General features: G+C 39.9%; 2 protein-coding genes across 2 annotated transcripts in view; one reads left to right on the top strand and one right to left on the bottom strand.

Moving 5' to 3' along the window:
* Nucleotides 1-4221, top strand: part of grpr (gastrin-releasing peptide receptor) — a 4295-nt gene extending 74 nt beyond the window's left edge. The window contains exons 1-4 of the mRNA XM_057847178.1: nt 1-237; nt 347-695; nt 832-948; nt 3113-4221. The exon at nt 1-237 is cut by the window's left edge and continues 74 nt beyond it. Of these exons, the coding sequence (XP_057703161.1) occupies nt 1-237; nt 347-695; nt 832-948; nt 3113-3337 (928 nt within the window). The 3' untranslated portion in view covers nt 3338-4221. The remainder of the gene's footprint in view (nt 238-346; nt 696-831; nt 949-3112) is intronic.
* Nucleotides 4222-7923: 3702 nt separating this feature from the next.
* On the bottom strand, nt 7924-24954 carry vegfd (vascular endothelial growth factor D). The gene is made up of 8 exons (XM_057844583.1): nt 23519-24954; nt 15473-15674; nt 11436-11556; nt 11163-11232; nt 10962-11089; nt 10765-10883; nt 8155-8320; nt 7924-8079 (listed from the first exon to the last, which is right to left on the bottom strand). The coding sequence occupies exons 1-8, from the start codon at nt 23618-23620 to the stop codon at nt 8061-8063; spliced, it is 927 nt and encodes a 308-aa protein (XP_057700566.1). The 5' UTR covers nt 23621-24954; the 3' UTR covers nt 7924-8060.
* Nucleotides 24955-25124: the final 170 nt, after the last annotated feature.

The following is a 25124-nucleotide window of genomic DNA, read 5'->3' as shown; positions in this document are numbered from 1 at the left end:
TACCCTCATCAAGACGCTCTGCTCCCCCAAGTCCCTTCGTAAAATCCACAATGTCTTCTTGTGCAGTCTGGCGCTCGGGGATGTCTTGCTGCTAGTGACCTGTGCCCCGGTTGACGCCAGTCGATACCTGACCAGCGAGTGGGCTTTCGGCAGAGTGGGCTGCAAAGTCATTGCCTTCATTCAGCTCACATCGGTTGGCGTGTCAGTGTTCACGCTCACAGCACTCTCCAAAGACAGGTACGCAACGAACAATCCGTAGATCAAGATCAAATCGGGGCAGACTTTGTATTATTGGCAAATATCATAGTTTACCATCTGGGTATGTAAATGTCTATATTCATGACAGGTATAAAGCTATTGTGAGGCCGTTGGACTTCCAGACAGCAAGTTCTACCACCAAAAATATCTTGTATGCAGCACTTATCTGGATCTTGTCTCTCGTCCTGGCGATTCCTGAGGCTGTCTTTTCTGACCTTCGCGTCTTCAGCGTACCTTCAGCCAATGAAAGCTTTGTCACCTGTGCTCCTTATCCCCACGCTGGAGAGCTTCACCCTAAAATCCACTCTACCATCTCCTTCCTAGTTTTCTACATCATCCCACTTTTGGTCATCTCCGCGTACTACGCCTTTATCGCTGCAAGCCTGACGAAGAGTGTGTCTAAATTGCCTGTGGAGGGGGAAATTCATGCAAAACAGCAGGGAAGTTTTAGATTTAGGTTCATTTGACAGTGATAGATATCCAATCCATCCAAATGGATTGGATGTCTATCACCGTCAATGGCACTGACACAAATTTAGTGCTCTGAATTTATTTTCCCTTCCAAACATTCTCCAGGTGGAGTCAAGACAGCGTTTGGCCAAAACTGTGTTAGTTTTTGTCGCCCTCTTTGCCGTATGCTGGCTGCCCAATCACGTTATCTTCCTGTACCGCTCCTATCACTACTCAGAGGTAGGCAGCAGAATACCATGTGTTATACATTTCATATTAGATGAGATAGACATGATCAATTTGCTCATATTTCAGATTAAAGTTAAAGTGAGCCATGTACAGAAATTTATACTAGACATCTGGTATAGATTACATTCATATAAAAGACAGTTGCTCAAAGTATTTTAGTATGTAAATATTGAATTATTTTTAAAGATCTGATAATGGAGATAAAATGTTTAAACAAAAAAAAAAACAAATAACATTTTGTGATGTCAGTTTTACTCATGCACATACATAGTAACAGACACGCATAGGTGAATGTGAAAAAGGGTATTAATGACATCACGAGGAAGAATTTGGGATACTCAAATTTGATTGGTTAGAATAAGACCGCTTTGATTAAATGGCCGCCCCCATGTCCGCTTGCCACTTCCTGGAAATACTGGGTTTTAGTTACATTTTTTTCACCGTTATACAACTGAAAAAGGAAATTCGGTGAGATTTTTTTTGTTTATTTCTTTTTAAATAATATTCTTTCCACTAGAACAGACTTGATAAAGATGTTGTCTCTCCTTTTAAATTACTGGCTGCCATTGACAGCGATAGACGGTCATTCCATTTGAATTGGGAGGGCTGCAGCAAATGAACAAACACTCATTTGCTGTAGTGGGAGGGTTGGCAGCGGAATTCTCTGCAGCCATAGACCTTCAATTAGGGGGCCGCCCACATCATGTGGAGCTTTTCACAAACACGCACGCAGCTTATGGAACGCCGGATTTCGTTGAAAAAGTAAAAGAGCTGTACCGCATACCAAAAGGAAGAATTGTCTCAAGTGATTTGTCCAAGGATTCAAGGTAATTATATTTTTCGTACCTTGCATGCATTTTGAAACGTTATGAAAAAAATCAATGGGAGAAATTAACTGCTACGGACTAGCATCGTCCTTCGACATATTTACGTAAAATAAATTCTACTTGCATGTTTTTTTTGCTTTTAGCCAATAAATGAGACTGTTTTACGTCCATATCTATAAAGAATTCTGGGATTTAAGCATTTATTCACAAGAATTAAAACGTAAAAAGCTCTTTGTTGTGGTAAGGCGGCGCCACAGTGTGACTTGAAGACAAGCAGCACATTCGACATATTTAAATAAAATAAATTCTACCTGCACGTTTTTTTTTGTTTTTTGTTTTGCTTTTAACCAAGAATCTAGACTGTTTTACGTCCATATCTGTAAAGAATTAAGGGATTTAAGCATTTATTCACAAGAATTTAAACGTAAAAAGCTCTTTGTTGTGGTAATGTGGAGCCACAGTGTGATTTGAAGACGAGCAGCACATTCGACATTTACTTAAAATAAATTCTACCTGCATGTTTTGTTTTTTTTTGCTTTTGACCAAGAATCGAGACTGTTTTATGTCCATATCTATAAAGAATTCAGGGATTTAAACATTTATTTATAAGAATTTTCAACGTAAAAAAGTCTTTATCTGTGTTTCCACTCAGTCAGATTTGACGGAGATAGGCCCCCTATTAATTGGCCCTGCGCCCCATGTCCCGTCAATACCATTATGAAGTCTATGCTGCAGTCCTCCCAGTTCAAACGTTGAATGTCTAATAGTGATAAACTCATTCAAATTCACAGAAGTACAATGGAAAGAGCCACATGATTGGACGTCTATCATAGTCAATGGCAATGAAAGTGTCAAAAGTAGCCATTTCAATATTGCGTCATCACGTGTAACTTTACATCCTGTTTTAAGCACTGCAGCTTTTATTTTGAAGGGAATATACCAGAAGCGGCCATTTTTGTACGAAATATAACTCACACGAATTTAACACAAAACGAAGGATTCTGGAGGGAAAAGAGTGCTTAAATGAAATAAAATCCTCTATAAAACATTGTCTTTTACCGTAATACAATTTATTTAAATTTTTTTTTTCCAAATTTAATGAAAACATTTACTATAATGACACAGCAATGTTAGTTAGCTATGCTAGCTCGAACTAGCTAACTAAACTAGCTTAATATTTCTACTGTCTGTTCAGTATGTTAGAATAAAACATTTGTGTTTTTTTCATCTGCTTTTACGATGGTTTATCGATTTTGAAATCAAAATGAAAATGGCTTGACAATCTTTGTCTCATGCAAGCTTTCTCAATGCATCAATTTCTCTACAAGGTGGACACATCGCTGACCCACTTCCTGTGCAGCGTTGTTGCCCGAATCTTGGCCTTCACAAACTCCTGCCTGAACCCTTTTGCGCTTTACCTGCTCAGCAAAACCTTCCAGAAGCAGTTCAAGGAGCACCTCTTTTGTGGCTTTTGGGAGCCCATCCAAGTCACCAAGAGTCTGGATCCTGACATACGTATGACTTCAGTCCGAACCACACGCCACTCCGTGTGAACATGAAGGCCGGGCCATATGACTAATTAAAAACAATGTCGCTATATAACCAGGGGTGAAAGTGGGCCAGAACGGTCAGGAACGCAGTTCCGGTATAAGATTCAGGACCGGAATGCTGTTCCGGTACACGGTGCTTTGATTCCAAAAATATGACTGCAAATGTCACAATGCTATGTAAAAAAAAAAAAAAAAAAAATCCACGGACGGCATGGAGGTTTCCCCAGCTGCTGCACTTATCCGAGTCTGACGATGACGAGTCACATCAATGCGCCTGGACTCATTTATCCGTTCAATTGGCTGACATACTGACATGTGATCGGCAGAGATAGTTAGCTCTGATTGGTTCAAATGTGCATGTTTTCTGGAACAGCAAAAAAAAAAAAAAAAAAAAGTATAGTTTGTTGAATTGATACGACAAAAAAAGGGCAATGCAACAGAAAATGGATCAAATCTTTAAGAGCAAGGAAAGAGTTGAGGAGGTTTATTTATCATATTTAGTTTTATTTGCTCTGATTGGGAGGTTCAGAACATCTTAGCTCTCAATGTGCACTTTGGACTTAAATTTAGGGTTGTCAAAATTATTGCGTTAACGGGCGGTAATTAATTTTTTAAAATTCATCACGTTAAAATATTTGACGCAATTAACGCAGATGCCCCGCTCAGATTAAAATGACAGCAGTGTAACGTCCTCTTGTTACTTGTTACCTGCTTTTTGGCGCCCTCTGCTGGCGCTCGGGTCCAAATGATTTTATGGGTTTGGGGAGTGACCATGGTGTAATGACATCAACAATGGCGAGCTACTAGTTTATTTTTTGATTGAAAATTTTACAAATTTTAATAAAACGAAAACATTAAGAGGGGTTTTAATATACAGTGGGGAGAACAAGTATTTGATACACTGCCGAGTTTGCTGGTTTTCCCACTCGCAAAGCATGTAGAGGTCTGTAATTTGTATCATAAGTTCTCTTCAACTGTGAGGGATGGAATCTAATACAAAAAAACAGAAAATCACGTTGTATAATTTTTAAATAATAAATTTGCATTTAATTGCATTAAATAAGTATTTGATACATCACAAAAATCGAACTTAATATTTGGTACAGAAACCTTTGTTTGCTATTACAGATACCAAACGTTTCCTGTAGTCCTTGACAAGGTTTGCACACACTGCAGCAGGGATTTTGGCCCACTCCTCCATGCAGTTCTTCTCCAGAGCCTTCAGGTTTCGGGGCTGCTGCCGGGCAACACAGACTTTCAGCTCCCTCCATAGATTTTCTATCGGGTTCAGATCTGGTGACTGGCTAGGCCACTCCAGGACCTTGAGATGCTTCTTACGGAGCCACTCTTTAGTTGCCTTGGCTGTGTGCTTTGGGTCGTTGTCATGCTGGAAGACCCAGCCACGACCCATCTTCAGGGCTCTCACTGAAGGAAGGAGGTTGTCAGCCAAGATCTGGCGATACATAGCCCCACCCATCCTCCCCTCAATACGGTGCAATCGTCCTGTACCCTTGGCAGAGAAGCAGCCCCAAAAAATGATGTTTCCTTCTCCATGTTTCACGGTTGGGATGGTGTTCTTGGGGTTGTACTCATCCTTCTTTTTCCTCCAAACACAACGAGCCGAGTTTAGACCAAAAAGTTCAATTTTGCTCTCATCCGACCACATGACCTTCTCCCATTGCTCCTCTGGATCATCCAGATGGTCAGTGGCAAACTTCAGACGTGTCTGGACATGCACTGGCTTCAGCAGCGGGACCTTGCGTGCGCTGTAGCATTTTAATCCATGACGGCGTAATGTGTTTCCGATGGTTTTCTTCGAGAATGTGGTTCCAGTTCTCTTCAGGTCATTGACCAGGTCCTGCCGAGTAGTTCTGGGCTGATCCCTCACCTTCCTCATGATCAGTGATGCCCCACGAGGCGAGATCTTGCATGGAGCCCTAGAACGAGGCAGACTGACCGTAAACTTGAAGTTCTTCATTTTTCTAATAATCGCTCCAACAGTTGTTACCTTCTCACCAAGCTGCTTGCTTATTTTCCTGTAGCCCATCCCAGCCTTGTGCAGGTCTATTATTTTATCCCTGATGTCCTTACACAGCTCTTTGGTCTTGGGCATTGTGGAGAGGTTGGAGTTTGTTTGTTTGAGCATGTGAACAGGTGTCTTTTATACAGGTAACAAGTTCAAACAGGTGCAGTTACTTCCGGTAATGAGTGGAGAACAGGAGGGGTTCTTAAAAAAGAACTAAGAGCCGAAATATTTACTAGTTGGTAATGTATCAAATACTTATTTCATGCAGTTAAATACAAATTTATTATTTAAAAATTATACAATGTGATTTTCTGTTTTTCTGTATTAGATTCCGTCCTTCACAGTTGAAGAGGACTTATGATACAGATTACAGACCTCTACATGGCTTGCAAGTGGGAAAACCAGCAAAATCGGCAGTGTATCAAATACAGTGGTACCTCTACATACGATCACTTCGACACACGATCTTTTCGACATCCGACGTAAAATTTGAGCCGCCGTTTGTTTCTACTTCCGACGAGTTGCTCGAAATACGACGACATGACAGCACTGCAAACGAACGCACGGTGGATTTTCTTGTGTGAGAAATCAACACAGTTTTCAAAAAAAGTTGATACAGTTGGAGAAACAAGGAAAAAAGTGATGCTTACCTTTGAAATGAAGATGCAAGTTACAGAAAAATATGAGCTTGGGGTGCGCGTCCCTGAACTGGCTCAACAATACAGCTCCATGGTCCTCTTCCGACCACCGTTCGCCACTATTTATAAGTTAAGGTGACAATTATTATTGTGGTAACATTGCCAAGGAAATCGCCAGCTTCGTCTCGTTTTTATCATTTATTTAAGAACTTATCCAACACAAAACGCCCATTGTCTTAAGCAGTTGACTGCTCTCAAGAAAACGAAAGTATTATCTCTACCGCACCGACCTATCTCACTGAGACGTCACCTTCGCGGTGCGTTCAGGGACAGTAAAAAGTGTCCGCCATATTAGAATCCGATTCGTTACATTATTTACAGGAATAATTATTAATTATTCTTCTTCTTATTATATTATTCTGAATTATTTATTTATAACTTATTTGTTTTTCTATGTTTAATTGCCATTTGTAACAGTGCCAGCAGTATTTATTAAGAATTTAGTGTATGTTTTTAGGCTTTGGAACGAATTAATGGAATTATAATGTATTCCTATGGGAAAATCCTGCTCGACATACGACCATTTCGACTTACAAACAAGGTCCTGGAACGAATTAAATTCGTATGTAGAGGTACCACTGTACTTGTTCTCCCCGCTGTAAAATTTCTATAACTTGTACTAACATTTATCTTTTAAGAACTACAAGTTTTTCTATCCATGGATCACTTTAAGAGAATGTTAATAATGTTAATGCCATCTTGTTGATTTATTGTTATAATAAACAAATACAGTACTTATGTACTGTGTGTTGAATGTATATATCCGTCTTGTGTCTTATCTTTTCATTCCAACAATAATTTACAGAAAAATATGGCATATTTTATAGATGGTTTGAATTGCGATTAATTACGATTAATTAATTTTTAAGCTGTAATTAATTTGATTACAAATTTTAATCGTTTGACAGCCCTACCTATATTTCTTCATTTTTGTTAGGCTACTTATTAATTTCCATATGATTTAAAAAAGTCAATGTTTGCGCGATCTTCAAAATATATTCCATTTCGCTCTGCCTACTATAAGTCATTTGTACTTATTTTTCTGAATGTACAGTATGTTAGTTATATCTTTATAATTAAAAAAAAAAAAAGAAAGCAAAAGTAAATGTTTACATTAACTTCAATTTTAATATACATCCTATGTATGTTCTTAAGTAGTTAAAATTGAGATTTGGCATTCAATATTTGAGGAAATGAGGGAAAATAAATATTAGGAGATGGAGTTTGGGGTTATTGCTGTTTTTGTTAACTTTTATTTTGCAAATCATTGAAAAAATGACAATTTTGAACGAAAATCAGTTTTTGTATGTGTTATAGAAATACATGTGCCAAAACAGTTGTCTTTGCATTTCCGTAGTTTTAGGAGGTTTGACCCCCCCCCAATAATGAAAATAAATAAATAGACAAAATTTCTGGCTCCATGGCAACCTTCACGTCGGAGAGAGACAAATTCTAGCCACTTTCACCCATGTATATAACTCCGTAACAAAAACAGCATTGTCCTGTGATGATTATCAACGTGCAGTTGTTTGTGTGTGGGAGTGTGTCTTGTTTGGTTTTTGAGGATGTAACAGTTTTATTAATTAACTTATTTGTTGCTGTCGACGGCAATGGACGTCCGATCAATTTTGGCTGGGCTGGAGCAAATAGCGGCGGTCAGCCATGGTAGTTCAAAAGACTGGACGTCTATTACCGTGTCAGCCTGTGAGTATTTTTGAAATTTTATTTTATTTTATTTATTTTTTAATGCATCTTGAAATAAATTGGTGAAAAAGAATCCATGCTTTCACGAGTCTAATTTATGAAAAAATAATCTTTTTATAATCCAAATAGTCAGTGCACAAAAAAATCACACATGATTCAAACATAAAATCAACCTGTTAAAAAATTTACTTAACATGGTCTTGTGGCTATCATCTCCATTAGTTCATGTGATTTGCATAAATAGTGTTGTAAATAAATTATTTGCTGCTAATTCTCCATTTCCAACAAGATTGGACTGCTACTTGGGCCACTTGCATCTGACATAAAGAGAGAAAAAAAACCACCCGCATTTAGATTCAATCAAGCAGGTTGAGGTCCTGTGTGTCCAATACCTGCAGGAGGACGGGTCAAAATGTTGCCGTCTGTGAGAACAAATGGAGCTGTTTAGGTGACAGCGATGGACCGACCTAAGTTGGGCAGTTGGCTCAACTCTTGGAATGCAGTCGCAACGATCCACATCGATTTCGCAGTCGGGCATCCATGAAGACAGAGGAAACTCTGAAAAGGGATTATGTTGAAATCGTCATTGATTGAAATATTGCTGAACAATCTGTCCAAAAAAAAGACCATGTTTTTAATTTTCATATCCACCACTGTCAATTATTTTCATGATGTTTTAAAAACTTTGTTTTTTTAAAACTCATTTTAGCTGATAGTTTTAAACTGTACTGAAAACTTGAGAAACTACAGTATTTGAAGTTTTTATTAACATATGAAGTAAATACTAATTTTAAATTAGTAACACTCAGTACTCCAACATGTATCTTCAAACAACATTTCTCACGGTCAGTTTTTAAACAGAAAGCCTAACATTTTTACATACATTGCTAGCCAAAAGTTTTGGCACCCCTGCAATTCTGTCAGATAATGATCATTTTCTCCCAGAAAATGCTTGCAATTAGTAATGGTTGGGTAGTAATATCTTCATTTATTTTGCTTGCAATGAAAAAACACAAAAGAGAATGCAATTTTTTTTTACATCATTATTATTTTACATAAAACTCCAAAAAATAAGACTGACAAAAGTATTGGCACCCTTTGAAAAATCACGTGATGCTTCTCTAATTTGTGTAATTAACAGCACCTGTTACTTACCTGTGGCACATAACAGGTGGTGGCAATAACTAAATCACACATGCAGTTAGTTAAAATGGATTAAAGTTAACTTAACCTCTATCCTGTGTCCTTGTGTGTACCCCATGGAGCACGGAGAAATGAAAGAAGACCAAAGAACTGTCTGAGGACTTGAGAAGCAAAATTGTGAGGAAGTATGGGCAATATCAAGGCTACAAGTCCATCTCCAAAGACCTGAATGTTCCTGTGTCTACCGTGCGCAGTGTCATCAACAAGTGTAAAGCTCATGGCACTGTGACTAACCTCCCAAGATTTGGACAGAAAGGAAAAAGTGATGAGAGATTTCAACAAAAGATTGTGCGGATGGTGGATAAAGAACCTCGACTAACATCCAAACAAGTTCCAGCTGTCCTGCAGTCCGAGGGTACAACAGTGTCAACTCGTACTATCCGTCGGTGTCTGAATGAAAAGGGACTCTATGGTAGGATACCCAGGACGACCCACTTCTGACCCAGAGAAATAAAAAAGCCAGGCTGGAGTTTGCCAAAACTTACCCAAGAAAGCATAAAACGTTTTGGAAGAATGTTCTCCGGTCAGATGAGACAAAAGTAGAGTTTTTTGGGAAAAGGCATCAACAAACAGTTTACGGGGAAAAAAAGGAGCCTTTCAAAGAAAAGAACACGGTCCCACAGTCAAACATGGCGGCGGTTCTCTGATGTTTTGGGGTTGCTTTGCTACCTCTGGCACTGGACTGCTTGACTGTGTGCATGGCATTATGAAGTCTGAAGACTACCAACAAATTTTGCAACATAATGCAGGGCCCAGTGTGCGAAAGCTTGGTCTCCCTCCTTCCTAGAAAATGGTTTGAGAGAAAGCACTGGAAACTTCTAAAGTGGCCAGCAATGAGTCCAGATCAGAATCCCATAGAACACCTGTGGAGAGATCTGAAAATAGCAGTTTGGAGAAGGCACCCTTCAAATCTCAAGAGACCTGGAGCAGTTGGCTAAAGAAGAATAGTCTAAAATTCCAGCAGAGCATTGTAAGAAACTCATTGATGGATACTGGAAGTGGTTGTTCGCAGTTATTTTGTCTAGACTAGAGGTTGTGATATCAAGTATTAGGATAAGGGTGCCAATACTTTTGTCCGGCCAATTTTTGGAGTTCTGTGTAAAATGATGATGATTTAAAAAAAAAATTTCATTCTCTTTTGTGTTTTTTTTTTTTTTCATTGCAAGCATAATAAATGAAGATATTACTACCAAAGCATTCGTAATTGCAATCATTTTCTGGGACAAATTGAGCATTATCTGACAGAATTGCAGGGGTGCCAATGCTTTTGGCCAGCAGTGTATGTTACTAATATAGCAATTACACAGAAATAATAGAACCACTTAAGAAATTCTGTCAACAAATCAAAAATATAAAAGAACTAATAAGAACAGCCCTCACTGTAGGAAGCAGTGTGGCACTACGCAGTGAAGTATACATTGACATTTGCAGAAGCGAATAGTAGTAACAGACGATAAAGCTTAGTTGCTTTAACTTGTTCATGAAAATTGTTCTCGGAGTTGCATTGTTTTGATAGCCCATCAATGGTATCTAAATCCCCCAAAGTGTATTTTATATTGGAATGAATTTTCTTTATGTGTATTTAGTTTTATACTTTACCTCAATATTGGCCCCTTTGAGGGACAGTTTGCTATCTGCAAAACAGCAGTCAGACTAAACTTTCGCCACATTTGATGAATTAAATATTTCACGTCTGATCACCTGAGTGAAGTGTTTTTTTTTTTTTTAAGATCACTGATCATAAGGAAACAGTCGTCCAGCCCTAGGTGGACATACAAGCACACAAACTAAAACGTCACCTGGTCGACTACTGGAGGGGTACGGTATGCATCTGTCACTTGCACAATCCCAAATCCATCCACTGACACAAAGTCTCCTGGAATTTCCTGCCTCTGAAAGCTGTCCGATCAAAGAACAACTGGAAAAAAAAAAAAAAAAAGGTGAATACAGAACAGCAACTACAGTTTGAGAATGGAGTGACAGGTTTTCGACTCACCCACTGCTCCTCTGAGGCTGAGCATTACGTCGAATAATGGCCGGCTCCATGCATCTGCATTCTGTATGATTTGCTACTTTTATCAGCACGGGCTCTGGGACAAAATTAAAAGGAATCACGCTAAGGACCTGCAATGCGCGCAAACAGAAAGTTAAGTCTGCTCAAGATGAGTTGTATGATGTCATTGAAAAGTACACTTACAGTTTTATTGACCAGCACTGTACTTGTGTTTCTACATGTCACACCTTCTTGATTGCAGCAGCCGCTACATCTATCAGCAGGATAATAAAATCACATCACTGGAATGGAATTACATTTGTCCAGTTATGTACTGAGTCGTGAATAGTGAAGAATAAAACTGGATATCAAGGATATTATCACTTTAAGTACATGCTTTGACTGAGAGTTTCCCATCATATACAAATGAACAAAGTAAACAACATAGATGCAGTTGTAACCGTAACTTAAACCAACCTATGAACGGACACACAAGGTGGCTTGAAGAACATGGATGGGTCAGTGCCCAGCTCCTTGGCCACATCCACACACGTCTCTCTTGGCATGCACTGTGTCCGTTGCCATTCCTCATCTACGGCTGCAAGTAAGACACAACTTTGTGAGGAAAATAAATTTTTTGAAGTGTGTATCTTATTTGTTTTTTATTGTGCGTGAACATTTGTCATGCGAGAGTTACCTATTTTTCAGACAAATAAATGCCATGTTTTTTCCTCTTGTTGTAGGCCTATATTTATTACGTGCTAACTAGCAATAGCATCATGCTTCTTTGGAGAATTGCAAGTTTATTAATCCATTTTCCTTAAAGGCCAGAAGCATCATAATGAAGTGTTGGTTTTTGGAATGTTCAGAACATCTACAGTGGGGCAAATAGTACTTAGTCAACCACTAATTGTGCAAGTTCTCCCACTTGAAAATATTAGCGAGACCTGTAATTGTCAACATGGGTAAACCTCAACCTCCATGAGAGACAGAATGTGGGGAAAAAAAACAGAAAATCACATTGTTTGATTTTTAAAGAATTTATTTGCACATCATGGTGGAAAATAAGTATTTGGTCAATACCAAAAGTTCATCTCAATACTTTGTGATGTACCCTTTGTTGGCAATAACGGAGGCCTAACGTTTTCTGTAACTCTTCACAAGCTTTTCACACACTTTTGCTGGTATTTTGGCCCATACCTCCATTCAGATCTCCTCTAGAGCAGCGATGTTTTGGGGCTGTCGTTGGGCAACACGGACTTTCAATTCCCTCCACAGATTTTCTATGGGGTTGAGATCTGGAGACTGGCTAGGCCACTCTAGGACCTTGAAATGCTTCTTACGAAACCACTCCTTTGTTGCCCTGGCTGTGTGTTTGGGATCATTGTCATGCTGAAAGACCCAGCCACGTCTCATCTTCAACGCCCTTACTGATGGAAGGAGATTTTCACTCAAATCTCTCGATGCATGGCCCCATTCATTCTTTCCTTTCCACAGATCAGTCGTCCTGGTCCCTTTGCAGAAAAACAGCCCCAAAGCATGATGTTTCCACCCCCATGCTTCACATTGGGTATGGTGTTCTTCGGATGCAATTCAGTATTCTTTCTCCTCCAAACACGAGAACCTGTGCCTCTACCAAAAAGTTCTATTTTGGTTTCATCTGACCAGAACTCATTCTCCCAGTCCTCTTCTGGATCATCCAAATGCTCTCCAAATGCGAACCGCCGACGAGCCTGGACGTGTACTGGCTTCAGCAGGGGGACACGTCTGGCAGTGCAGGATTTGTGTCACTGGTGGCGCATTGTGTTACTGATAGTAGCATTTGTTACTGTGGTCCCAGCTCTCTGTAGGTCATTCACTAGGTCCCCCCGTGTCGTTCTGGGATTTTTGCTCACCGTTCTTGTTATTATTTTGACGCCACAGGGTGAGATCTTGCATGGAGCCCCAGATGGAGGGAGATTATCAGTGGCCTTGTATGTCTTCCATTTTCTAATAATTGCTACCAAAGTTGATTTCTTTACACCAAGCGTTTTACCTATTGCAGATTCAGTCTTCCCAGCCTGGTGCAGGTCTACAATTTTGTCTCTGGTGTCCTTTGACAGCTCTTTGGTCTTTACCATAGTGGATTTTGGAGTGTGACTGACTGAGATTGTGGACAGCTGTCTTTTATACCGATAATTAGCTAAAACAGGTGCCATTAATACAGGTAACGAGTGGAGCCTCGTTAGACCTCGTTAGAAGAAGTTAGACCTCTTTGACAGCCAGAAATTTTGCTAGTTTGTAGGTGACCAAATACTTATTTTCTACTCTAATTTGGAGATAAATTCTTTGAAAATTAAACAATGTGATTTTCGTTTTTTTTTTCCACATTCTGTCTCTCATGGTTGAGGTTTACCCATGTTGACAAACCTACCGTATTTTTCGGAATATAAGTCGCAGTTTTTTTTTTCATAGTTTCATAACAGAGGGTGCGTCTTATACTCTGGCTTATGTCTTATGCTATTTTTTCAATGTTATTATTGTTGTGTTATGTTATGACTTATGTGTGATTATTTACTCGGGTCAGGCTGACTTCTCTCTCGCTAATTAAAAAAAAAAAAATAATAATAATATATACATATACACACATATATATATATATATATATATATATATATATATATATATATATATATATATATATATTCATATATTCATACTAAAACGATGTATGGATGTTAAATAAGTAATTTGGATAAAACAGAGAAGGTGCTATGCATGGCTGCGCACATGAACACAGTGGCTCTCTTTTCAATCTTCCCCTCCCGAGCCCTGGCGCCTTCTGCGAGCATCCTGGTATTTCCTTTTCGATATGGAGCAGCTATAGGAGTGAAAAACAAACTAATGACAGGAGAATTGCAAAGCAAACAACTGCGGTAGGAGTGGAATATGGAAAGGATACAAATTGATTGTTGAAGATGCTATATGGAAACCTGTGTCGGCTCCGCTGAATGTAAACGAATGTGGCGCTTTGGTCTCATACGAGAAATATAAATAACAAACCTTTCCAGCGTTATTTTGTTGTGTAAATGCATTCATACTGATCATAAAAATCTGTAGACTATTTAAACATTGAGAAAACTTGCGTGTTTTTTCTGCCAACTCGAGGAGATTAAAATAAATGTCAAATCCACTATCCGCCTGTTAGAAGAGACACGCAAATAGAAAAGATATAAATGTTTATTGAATATCCATCTTACAGTTTGGTTTAATTGGGAGAATTCGTTACAAAAGACAGGCTTTAATTTGTTATCATTATGCATATATGCACCGGCATCGTCACAAACGTGATCACACAAAACGCAACCACGCATCGCATCCATGCATTTCCTCCTTCTCCTGAGTCCCCACAAATAAAACATAAATTTTTATTTTTTCGGGCTCGTGCCTACATATAAAACATAAAATTTTGGGGTTTTTCGCACTCGGGCAAGCAAATCAAGTTAATTGATCGGGCTTGGGCCGCGTCAGGCTTTAATACACGTGGGCCAGGCTGGATATTTTAGGCCCGATCTAATTTCTAGTGTCATGTAATGTTAGCATACCGTACACCTATTCAGGCTGTTGTTCTCTATTGTATTTTAAATTGCCTTTCAAGATGACATGTCTGTTCTTGGTGCTGGATTCTATCAAATAAATTTTCCCCCAAAAATGCAACTTATGGTCTGGTGTGACTTATATATTTTTTATTTCTCTTCATTGCGCATTTTTTGGCTGGTGAGACTTATACTCAGGTGCGACGTGTAGTCCGAAAAATACGGTACTTAGCGCAAGTGTTCCATTATCCAACAACACTGAAGTTTTTTAGTGTCACAGTGCAAGCTCAATGTACCCTTTGCTTTGTTTTCTAGTCATAGCATTTCAGAGGGTAAGTTTATGGGCAGGCGAGGTTTATGAAAAAGAGGTTTATCAAAAGAAGACACTTGGTGTCACTACTGAAGACCGATTTAAGATTATGCGACTTTGGACGGTTTTTAATAAAAAGGACATAACCAGTTTGCTACGACAAATCTGCTATGTATCAGTGTGCTAGCCAAGTTCGTTAGGCACTATGGGGCTTTTAATAGTGTAATAAAGCTCCGTCCGATGCTAGTTATAGCTAACCATGTGTGATTTGACAGATTTAAAAAGAACGGATATCCACAGTATGCAAAGTTGCTACATGGGGGCTAGCCCTGACAACTGTTTGCTCCAATATCAAGCATTTTAAGAGGACTCCTGCTGTGACCTAAGATGTCAAGTTAAAGTGTGCTAGATTTTTTTCGTCAAAATTGTAGCGACTTGGGTTTTAAAGTGAAGTTCTTTTGTGCTTTCAGACAAGCTGTGAACGCACCAGTGGGTTGACTTGGGACATATGAATGACTATGATGCAGCATATGGATGAGGATGGTCACCAACCTTTTGAAAACTAAAGTCTACCAGTTTAATACACACATTTTTACCATTAACTTTAATAACCCAACTGTTGATCCTACCTTTAAGTATCTCCAGGCTGAAAGACTCTGCGGCGTAGCGCGTCGATCGGTGTGAGCCGGCTGAAGGTGGCGAGAAAAGAGAATCTGACTGCTGTAACCTCATGCGACACTTCCACAACTTCCAGTCAGGGAAGTCTGCGAGTCGAAGGAGTTCGTCAAGGCTGGAGGCCGAACGCACTTTCCTCTCCCACTGCTTCATCACCTGTGATCACCACTTACAGTCAGATTTTGAGCATACAGTGGGGCATTTAGTCAACCACTAATTGTGCAAGTTCTCCCACTTGAAAATATTAGAGAGGCCTGTAATTGTCAACATGGGTTAACCTCAACCATGAGAGACAGAATGTGGAAAAAAAACAAAAAAAACCAGAAAATCACATTGTTTGATTTTTAAAGAATTCATTTGCAAATCATGGTGGAGAATAAGTATTTGGTCAATACCAAAAGTTCATCTCAATACTTTATTATGTACCCTTTGTTGGCAATAATGGAGGCCAAACATTTTCTGTAACTCTTCACAAGCTTTTCATACACCGTTGCTGGTATTTTGGCCCATTCCTCCATGCAGATCTCCTCTAGAGCATCGATGTTTTGGGGCTGTCGTTGGGCAACAGACAACGGGCAACGGACTTTCAACTCCCTCCACAGATTTTCTATGGGGTTGGAATCTGGAGACTCGTTAGGCCAATCCAGGACCTTGAAATGCTTCTTACGAAGCCATTCCTTTGTTGCTCTGGCTGTGTGTTTGGGATCATTGTCATACTGAAAGACCCAGCCACGTCTCATCTTCAATGTCCTTGCTGATGGAAGGAGATTTTCGCTCAAAATCTCTTGATACATGGCCTCATTCATTCTTTCCTTTACACAGATCAGTCGTTCTGGTCCCTTTGCAGAAAAACAGCCCCAAAGCATGATGTTTCCACCCCCATGTTTCACAGTGGGTATGGTGTTCTTCGGATGCAATTCAGTATTCCTTCTCCTCCAAACACGAGAACCTGTGTATCTACCAAAAAGTTCAATTTTGGTTTCCTCTGACCATAACACATTCTCCCAGTCCTCTTCTGGATCATCCAAATGCTCTTTAGCGAACCGCAGACGGGCCTGGATGTGTACTGGCTTCAGCAGTGGGACACGTCTGGCAGTGCAGGATTTGAGTCCCTGGCGGAGCATTGTGTTACTGATATTAGCCTTTGTTACTGTGGTCCCAGCTCTCTGTAGGTCATTCACTAAGTCCCCCCGTGTGGTTCTGTGATCTTTGCTCACCGTTCTTGTTATTAGTTTGATGCCACGGGGTGAGATCCCAAGATCGAGGGAGATTATCAGTGGTCTTGTATGGCTTCCATTTTCTAATAATTGCTCCCACAGTTGATTTCTATACACCAAGCGTTTTACCTATTGCAGATTCAGTCTTCCCAGCCTGGTGCAGGTCTACAATTTAGTCTCTGGTGTCCTCCGACGGCTCTTTGGTCTTGGCCATAGTGGAGTTTGGAGTGTGACTGACTGAGCTTGTGGACAGGTGTCTTTTATACCGATAATGAGTTAAAACAGGTGCCATTAATACAGGTAACGAGTGGAGCCCCGTTAGACCTCGTTAGAAGAAGTAAGACCTTTTTGACAGCCAGAAATCTTGTTGTTTGTAGCTGACCAAATACTCATTTTCCACTCTAATTTGAAAATAAATTCTTTAAAAATCAAACAATGTGATTTTCAGTTTTTTTCCCCACATTCTGTCTCTCATGGTTAAGTTTTACCCATGATGACAATTACAGGCCTCTCTAATCTTTTCAAGTAGGAGAACTTGCACAACTGGTGGTTGACTAAATACTTATTTGCCCCACTCTATATAGAACAAGGCTTGAAAAATGTTGTTCTGACATCCAAATCAGAGTTAAATGTCTGGTATTTTATCAAGCTCTATTGATAGTTGTGACATGCACACATTTTGTCTTACACAAATTTGAAACAATTTATCTGTCGACACATCTTATTCTCAAGTGCTGCTTACATAACGACAAAATAACATTCTCTCGACTAAAATCTGGGTTTGCCCACAATGATGTGTTCAGAAAGAAAGATTACACACACTTTTGCTCGGAAGAGTCATGTCAGCTAATGGGAAACAGCTCCTGAGAGGATGAAGACGATTTTGAAGGGGGACGTAAAACAGCATGAGGTTGGGAGAGAAAAATAATGAGATCAACAAAGAGAAGATGGAAGTTTGTGTGAAAAAAAGGTGACGAAAGGACAACTGTTAGTGCCGCTGATGTCATAGACTCCTTTGTCAGTAAATCCTCAAAATTGGTAGCAAGCCTGTCAATAAATACCATTTCAATAAATTTTGTGAGTCCTATTCAACCTACAATTAATTTGAACGTACGACAAACACAATATACAGTGGGGCAAATACGTATTTAGTCAACCACCAATTGTGCAAGTTCTCCTACTTGAAAAGATTAGAGAGGCCTGTAATTGTCAACACGGTTAAACCTCAACCAGAGAGACAGAATGTGGAAGAAAAAAAATAGAAAATCACATTGTTTGATTTTTAAAGAATTTATTTCCAACTTAGAGTGGAAAATAAGTATTTGGTCACCTACAAACAAGCAAGATTTCTGCCTGTCAAAGAGGTCTAACTTCTTCTAACGAGGTCTAACGAGGCTCCACTCGTTACCTGTATTAATGGCACCTGTTTTAACTCATTACCCCTACAAAAGACACCTGTCCACAAGCTCAGTCAGTCACACTCCAAACTCCACTATGGCCAAGACCAAAGAGATGTCGAAGGACACCAGAAACAAAATTGTAGACCTGCACCAGGCTGGGAAGACTGAATCGGCAATAGGTAAAACGCTTGGTGTAAAGAAATCAACTGTGGGAGCAATTATTAGAAAATGGAAGACATACGAGACCACTGATAATCTCCCTCGATCTGGGGCTCCATGTAAAATCTCACCCTGTGGCGTCAAAATGATAACAAGAACAGTGAGCAAAAATCCCAGAACCACACGGGGGGACCTAGTGAATGAAATACAGAGAGCTGGGACCACAGTAACAAAGGCTACTATCAGTAACACAATGCGCCGCTAGGGACTCAAATCCTGCACTGCCAGACGTGTCCCCCTGCTGAAGCCAGTAGACGTCTAGGCCAGTCTGCGGTTCGCTAGAGAGCATTTGGATGATCCAGAAGAGGACAGGGAGAATGTGTTATGGTCAGATGAAACTAAAATAGAACTTTTTGGTAGAAACACAGGTTCTCGTGTTTAGAGGAGAAAGAAAACTGAATTGCATCCGAAGAAAACCATACCCACTGTGATGCATGGGGGTGGAAGCATCATGCTTTGGGGCTGTTTTTCTGCAAAGGGACCAGGACGACTGATCTGTGTAAAGTAAAGAATGAATGGAGCCATGTATCGAGAGGTTTTGAGTGAAAATCTCCTTCCATCAGCAAGGGCATTGAAGATGAGACGTGGCTGGGTCTTTCAGCATGACAATGATCCCAAACACACAGCCAGGGCAACAAATGAGTGGCTTCGTAAGAAGCATTTCAAGGTCCTGGAGTGGCGTAGCCAGTCTCCAGATCTCAACCCCATAGAAAATCTGTGGAGGGAGTTGAAAGTCCATGTTGCCCAACGACAGCCCCAAAACATCACTGCGCTCGAGGAGATCTGCATGGAGTATTGGGCCAAAATACCTGCAACGGTGAGTGAAAAGCTTGTGAAGAGTTACAGAAAACGTTTGGCCTCCGTTATTGCCAAGAAAGGGTACATGACAAAGTATTGAGATGAACTTTTGGTATTGACCAAATACTTATTTTCCACCATGATCTGCAAATACATTCTTTAAAAATCAAACAATGTGATTTTCTTTTTTTTTTCTTCTCCACATTCTGTCTCTCATGGTTGAGGTTTACCCATGTAGACAATTACAGGCCTCTCTAATATTTTCAAGTGGGAGAACTTGCACAATTAGTGGTTGACTAAATACTTATTTTCCCCACTGTATTTGAAATTCCAACACCAAATATTTAATCATTTTGAATTTGCAGCACATTACAAAAAGGAGGGAAAGGACCATATTTACCATTATGTTTCATCACATCTTCTTTTCACAACTTAACAAGCATTTGGAAATTAAAGTTACATGTTGTTGACACTTTGGAATTAGGAAATTTTCCCGTTGTTGTTTAATGTCGAGTCCCCAGTACTAGCCATACAATTAATTGTACCCTTGTGCTGATAAACATCTGGAGGGTTCTTGTTCTCTTTGACCCAAAAGATATCCATGATTTCCCCTAAAATTTGAAATGTGGACTCATTATACCACAGCACCAATTTTTATTTTGCATCTGTCCATCTTACATGAGCTCAGCCTGAGAGAAGATGGTGGTGTTTCAGGTGTTGTTTGTATTAGGGCTGACAAGATTGGTAAATGGAGTTACACTTGTCTCGCGCCTTTCCACCTTTAAGGCCATCAAAGCGCTTCACACTATATCCTCATCTACCTACTGGTGAAGCAGCACCAGGAGCAATGTGGGGCTCAGCATCCTGCTTAACTCGACTACTCTACCACTGAGCCATGCAACAATTAACAACAGTGAAATTAATCAACAATTTTGATAACTGATTAATCGTGTTCGTGACATTTTTTCTAGCAAAAAAAAATAAGTCTTCCTCTTTGAGCCTCTTAACAGTAAGTTTTGTCGGACTTCTGCAGTGCTCGATGAAAGCAGACTGATTATCTTTGTAATTAATCAAAATTATATTTACAAATGTCAGCCTTTCCTTTGGAAAACAATGATAGTCACGTTACTCCAACTTTTCAAGCGCAGTTTCCCGATGCACAATTAAAGCAAAAACATGATTTATATATGAACCGATTGACTAATTACAAAAAAAATCTGATTAAATGACCATCAATTCATTTGTGGCAGCACTCGTTTAATATTTGACTTTCTCTTTGCACGATCAAGTTTGTGGACATAGCAATCAACTGCACTCAACTGAACTCATTCACTGCCAATGACGGCGATTGGCATCAAATCCATTTGAACTGGGAGGTTTGACAGCAATGCCCTCCCAGTTCAAATGGAATGTATGCAAGGGCGTAGGTTTGGTCTCAACATTGGTAGGGACGATATAACGGCAAAACCTGCATGTACACTTTTTGCTGGGGACGAGACATTAATTGATTGATTGCATTTATTTCAAAAACATGCATCACATTATGGATATACAAGAATACAAACAAAACATAAGACTCAAAAAGGAGTAGGAAGAAGTAAAAAATAACGTATATGAATCCTGCCCCCTTGTCTGCTACATAATCATCAGCATGAATCAGACAAAACAAATACAATTCACAACGGTTCAATAATGCCTAAAGAACAATGGTTGGCATCACTCAACGTTTTCTCAACATAAATCCTATGATTCAGTTCTATAATTACAGAAAATAAGATCTTTGTATTTTCTCTTAAACACACTCAAACTAGCGCTTTTCTTTAGGTCCTCAGTAAGTTTATTCCACAAGTCCACACCACAAATTGAAGGACAAAAGCTCTTTTTTGTTGTACGGTGATATTGCTTTTTGAAGTTTAACTCCCCTCTCAGATTATACCCTCCTTGTCTATTTGAAAACAAAACTTGTATCTTTCCAGGTAATGTGTTTTTCCGTGCCTTAAACATGATTATGGCCGTTTTGAATTTGACTAGATCCAGGACTTTTAACTGCTTGGATTCCAAGAACAGTCTATTTGTATGTTCAAGGTATTTAGCCTTGCGCACTATTCTTATTAATAAAACCAAACCGATTATTGAATGGGCGTCAGTGCTACATTTCTCACGAATATGAACCGAATTAACTGCGAGGCTAAATGATCAATGCAAAATAAATCTGTATTGACCTCTACTAACTTTCATGTACAGTGTATCACAAAAGTGAGTACACCCCTCGCATTTCTGCAGATATTTAAGTATATCTTTTCATGGGACAACACTGACAAAATGACACAATGAAAAGTAGTCTGTGTGCAGCTTATATAATAGAGTTAATTTATTTTCCCCTCAAAATAACTAAAAAAAATAGCCATTACTATCTAAACCCCAGGCAACAAAAGTGGATTATACCCCTATGAAAAACGTACATCCCTAAATGTCCAAATTGAGTACTGCTTGTCGTTTTCCCTCCAAACTGCCATGTGATTCGTTACAGGAGTGCTGTCAGCATTGCTGCAGAGATTGAAGAGGTGGGGGGTCAGCCTGTTAGTGCTCAGAGCATACGCCGCACTCTGCATCAAATTGGTGTGCATGGCTGTCACCCCAGGAGGAAGCCTCTTCTGAAGACGGTACACAAGAAAGCCCGTCCGTCTCATCAGACCATAGGACATGGTTCCAGTAATTCCTGTGTTTTGTTGACATGTCTTCAGCAAACTGTTTGCGGGTTATCTTGTGTACCATCTTCAGAAGAGGCTTCCTCCTGGGGTGACAGCCATGCAAACCAATCTGATGTAGAGTGCGGCATATGGTCTGAGCACTAACAGGCTGACCCCCCCCCATCTTTAATCTCTGCAGCACTGCTCACAGCACTCCTGTAACGAGTCACATGACATTTTGGAGGGAAAATGACAAGCAGTACTCGATTTGGACATTTAGGGATGTACATTTTTTCTAAGGGGTGTACTCACTTTTGTTGCCAGGGGTTTAGATATTAATGGCTATATTTTGAGTTATTTTGAGGGGAAAATAAATGAACTCTATTTTATAAGCTGCACACAGACTACTTTTCATTGCGTCAAAGTGTCATTTTGTCAGTATTGTCCCATGAAAAGATATACTTAAATATCTGCAGAAATGCAAGGGGTGTACTCACTTTTGTGATACACTGTATATTGTTCAGGGTATACAACTTTTGATTCAAACCTTTGTTTTCAAAACAACTAAAGAAACATTTTGATGTGCATGTCCTATGAATAAATAACGGGGCGCTATCCAGGAATGAGCCCACTTCTGGGTGGACACTGGAGCACCCCTAGACTCAAACTAAAGTATTGTAATATAAAAGGGTTTTGGGAAAAATTAATGAAAAAAATGTCTGAGTTATCCAAGAACCGATCTACATCAAATGCATACTAGATTACCCCAAGACTTAAACCAAAGTACTCTCATGAAATTCTGATGTGTGCATGGAAAATGAATGAATGAAAGAATGAATCACTTTTTCACATTTTTTTTCATGTCAGTTCATGTTCATGTCAGCGTCCTCCCTAAGTGGACCCAGTCTTGGATAGCTGTCTGCTCTCAACCCACCGCGTTGCCATACTGTAATGCACATAATGCAAATAATTATCCAAATGAGGGACAGGTAGCTTGACTTCGTTGTTCCTTGTGGAGGCTGGCCTGACCGCAGTAGTTTTGCAGGTTAGCAAGTTATTGGTTTAATGCCATGCTAACTCTGATGCAGGTCAGACTTTCAATGGCAAAATTAGTGGTGTTTCCCCCACCTCAACAACATTGATGTCTTTCTACATTACTTACAGTGGCTGCTGCTGGCCGTAAAAAAAATTCATGTTATTGAAATGAATCTGTCGGGGCTGTGTGTGCGTGTGTGTCTGTGTGGCTTGGAGAGGTCCAGTCACCAGCCAATCAAACGTGTGTTTCAGGGAAAAAATGGACAAGCACATTCAGCAAATGAAAGTGGTAAATGGAAGTCTGAACATAATGAAAATAATTCACTTAATAACGGTAAGTTCTATTCTGTCCTCAAAACATATGGGAAGACAAATCTAAATTTCCTATATAACTGAAGTAAATTTGAGCATCCTGAAAAGTAGTACTATTATGTCTCTACAGTCTCTATGCAAACCTAAGCCCTTGATTGGATGTCATCGTTAATGCCAGTCTTTCAGTTAAATGACAACGCTTTTCCTAAGAAAATTACTTACAATTGGAACAGTTGGACTTTTTCCCCCACACAGTTGTTCACAAAGTGGTGATCTTATTTACAGCTAAATCTCCTTCACTTTATGACAAAAATTTCCACATAACTCACCCTACTTCCCGCATCTCTTTGCAGTCCGAGAGTCCCATTAATCCAGAAGAGTTCCACCAGCAGCATCACCAAGCAGGATGTTCCACAAAAAACCCTCTTCATCTTCACCTCCAGTCTGCCCTCGAAGAAGCACTCGCTCTCAACTTGTCTTCCTTTTCACAGCTGGCCGCCTCTCCGACTGCCAGACTAGCTGACCTCCTTCATGTATAAACTTTCAACCCTCTGCAGCTGCTTGTGTGTGAGCCAGACGACGTAACCTGTCACAACAGCAGCCCCCAGACACCCGCCAGCCAAATGGAGGGGCTTTAAAACTTGAATGTCTTATTTGTGAAGCTTTGATGCAGTGTCCACTTGAGCAAGTAGACAACAAATTCAGAGCTCATAAAATTCAAAGAGTTTCTTGAAGGTTCCTTTTGTTCAATGGAGCCAGCAGTGTTTTTCGTCTAGCATTTTATCCAATGTCCATCCTTTCTTTTCTAAATTAAATCCATCAAGAAGCATTTTCATCTCCACACACATGAGCACCAACATGTGTTTTAAATGCAATCCAGACCCCTGATACATGTGAGAAAACAAGCAAGCAGCCCCGCCCATGATGTCCCACAGATGACACCCCTCCCTATATGGAAAAAATTAACATGAATTTATTCACTTCTATTGACTGAAGTAGCCGTCCAATCGATTTGGACTGGGGGAGCCTCTGCCAGTTCAAATGATTTGGACATCTATCACCGTCAATGGTGGCTAATGAGTTAAGGTGGGAATACACACATTTGGGACATTTTATTTAAACCGAGGGTGTCCAAACTACGGCGTATGGTCCAACTGGCCAGTTTTAATTGGCCCGCAGCAAATTATGAAAATATCATTAAATATGGCCCACACAAGAAACTTGAGTTTCGCCTACATTCTTTCGCACTTCTCAGCTTTAACAAAAGATGGAGCTTGTCACTTATACAGTGCCTCTCCATTAGATCAATGGTCAAAAATCAAATCGAAGTAGCAAACTATGTAGGATTGCAGTATTTTGTTTTATATAAATGTATATAGAAAATAATTCAATTTGATGCAGTGAGCAGTCTTGGTTAGGATTTTCTTGATTTTTGTTTTTTTCCCCATTCATTTTCCGAGCCGCTTATCCACACGAGGGTCACGAGGGTGCTGGAGCCAAACCCAGCTAACTAGGGGCAGTATGCGGGCTACACCCTGAATCTGTTGCCAGCCAGTCGCAGGGCACAAGGAGACATATAACCATTTGCGCACACACTCATACCTGGGAACAATTTAGAGTGTTTGATCAGCCTACCATGCATGTTTTTGGGATGTGTGGGGAAACCAGAGTGCCCGGAAAAACCCAGGCAGGCACGGGCAGAACATGCAAACTCTACACAGGAAGGCCGGAGCCTGGGATTGAACCCTTGATTTAACGCATGCGCGTAACGAGCCACTCACGCATTGCCGCAAACAAACTACAATGGCACCGTTTTATGTATATTGAGAGCTAAGAGGCTGGGACAAGCGAGTGGAGTGGACACAGGCATTGATTCGGGCCGTGCTATTTATTGGGAAAAGCTTTGGCATCTCTTCCACAACAACTACTGTATGT

This window comes from Corythoichthys intestinalis, chromosome 1 (genome assembly GCF_030265065.1).
Source record: "Corythoichthys intestinalis isolate RoL2023-P3 chromosome 1, ASM3026506v1, whole genome shotgun sequence".
NCBI lineage: Eukaryota > Metazoa > Chordata > Actinopteri > Syngnathiformes > Syngnathidae > Corythoichthys > Corythoichthys intestinalis.
The sequence above is the reverse complement of the archived record's forward strand: the minus strand, read 5'-3'. Positions and strand labels throughout refer to the sequence as shown.

What these genes read in the sequence shown, in the direction of transcription:
- vegfd (XM_057844583.1), bottom strand. Translation starts at nt 23,620, where the DNA reads ATGAAGAGGGTTTTTTGTGGAACATCCTGCTTGGTGATGCTGCTGGTG. An exon ending in CCTTGTGTGTCCGTTCATAG is followed by an intron (nt 11,233 to 11,435) that starts GTTGGTTTAAGT and finishes TCCTGCTGATAG; the next exon opens with ATGTAGCGGCTGCTGCAATC. An exon ending in CAGTGCTGGTCAATAAAACT is followed by an intron (nt 11,090 to 11,162) that starts GTAAGTGTACTT and finishes CGCGCATTGCAG; the next exon opens with GTCCTTAGCGTGATTCCTTT.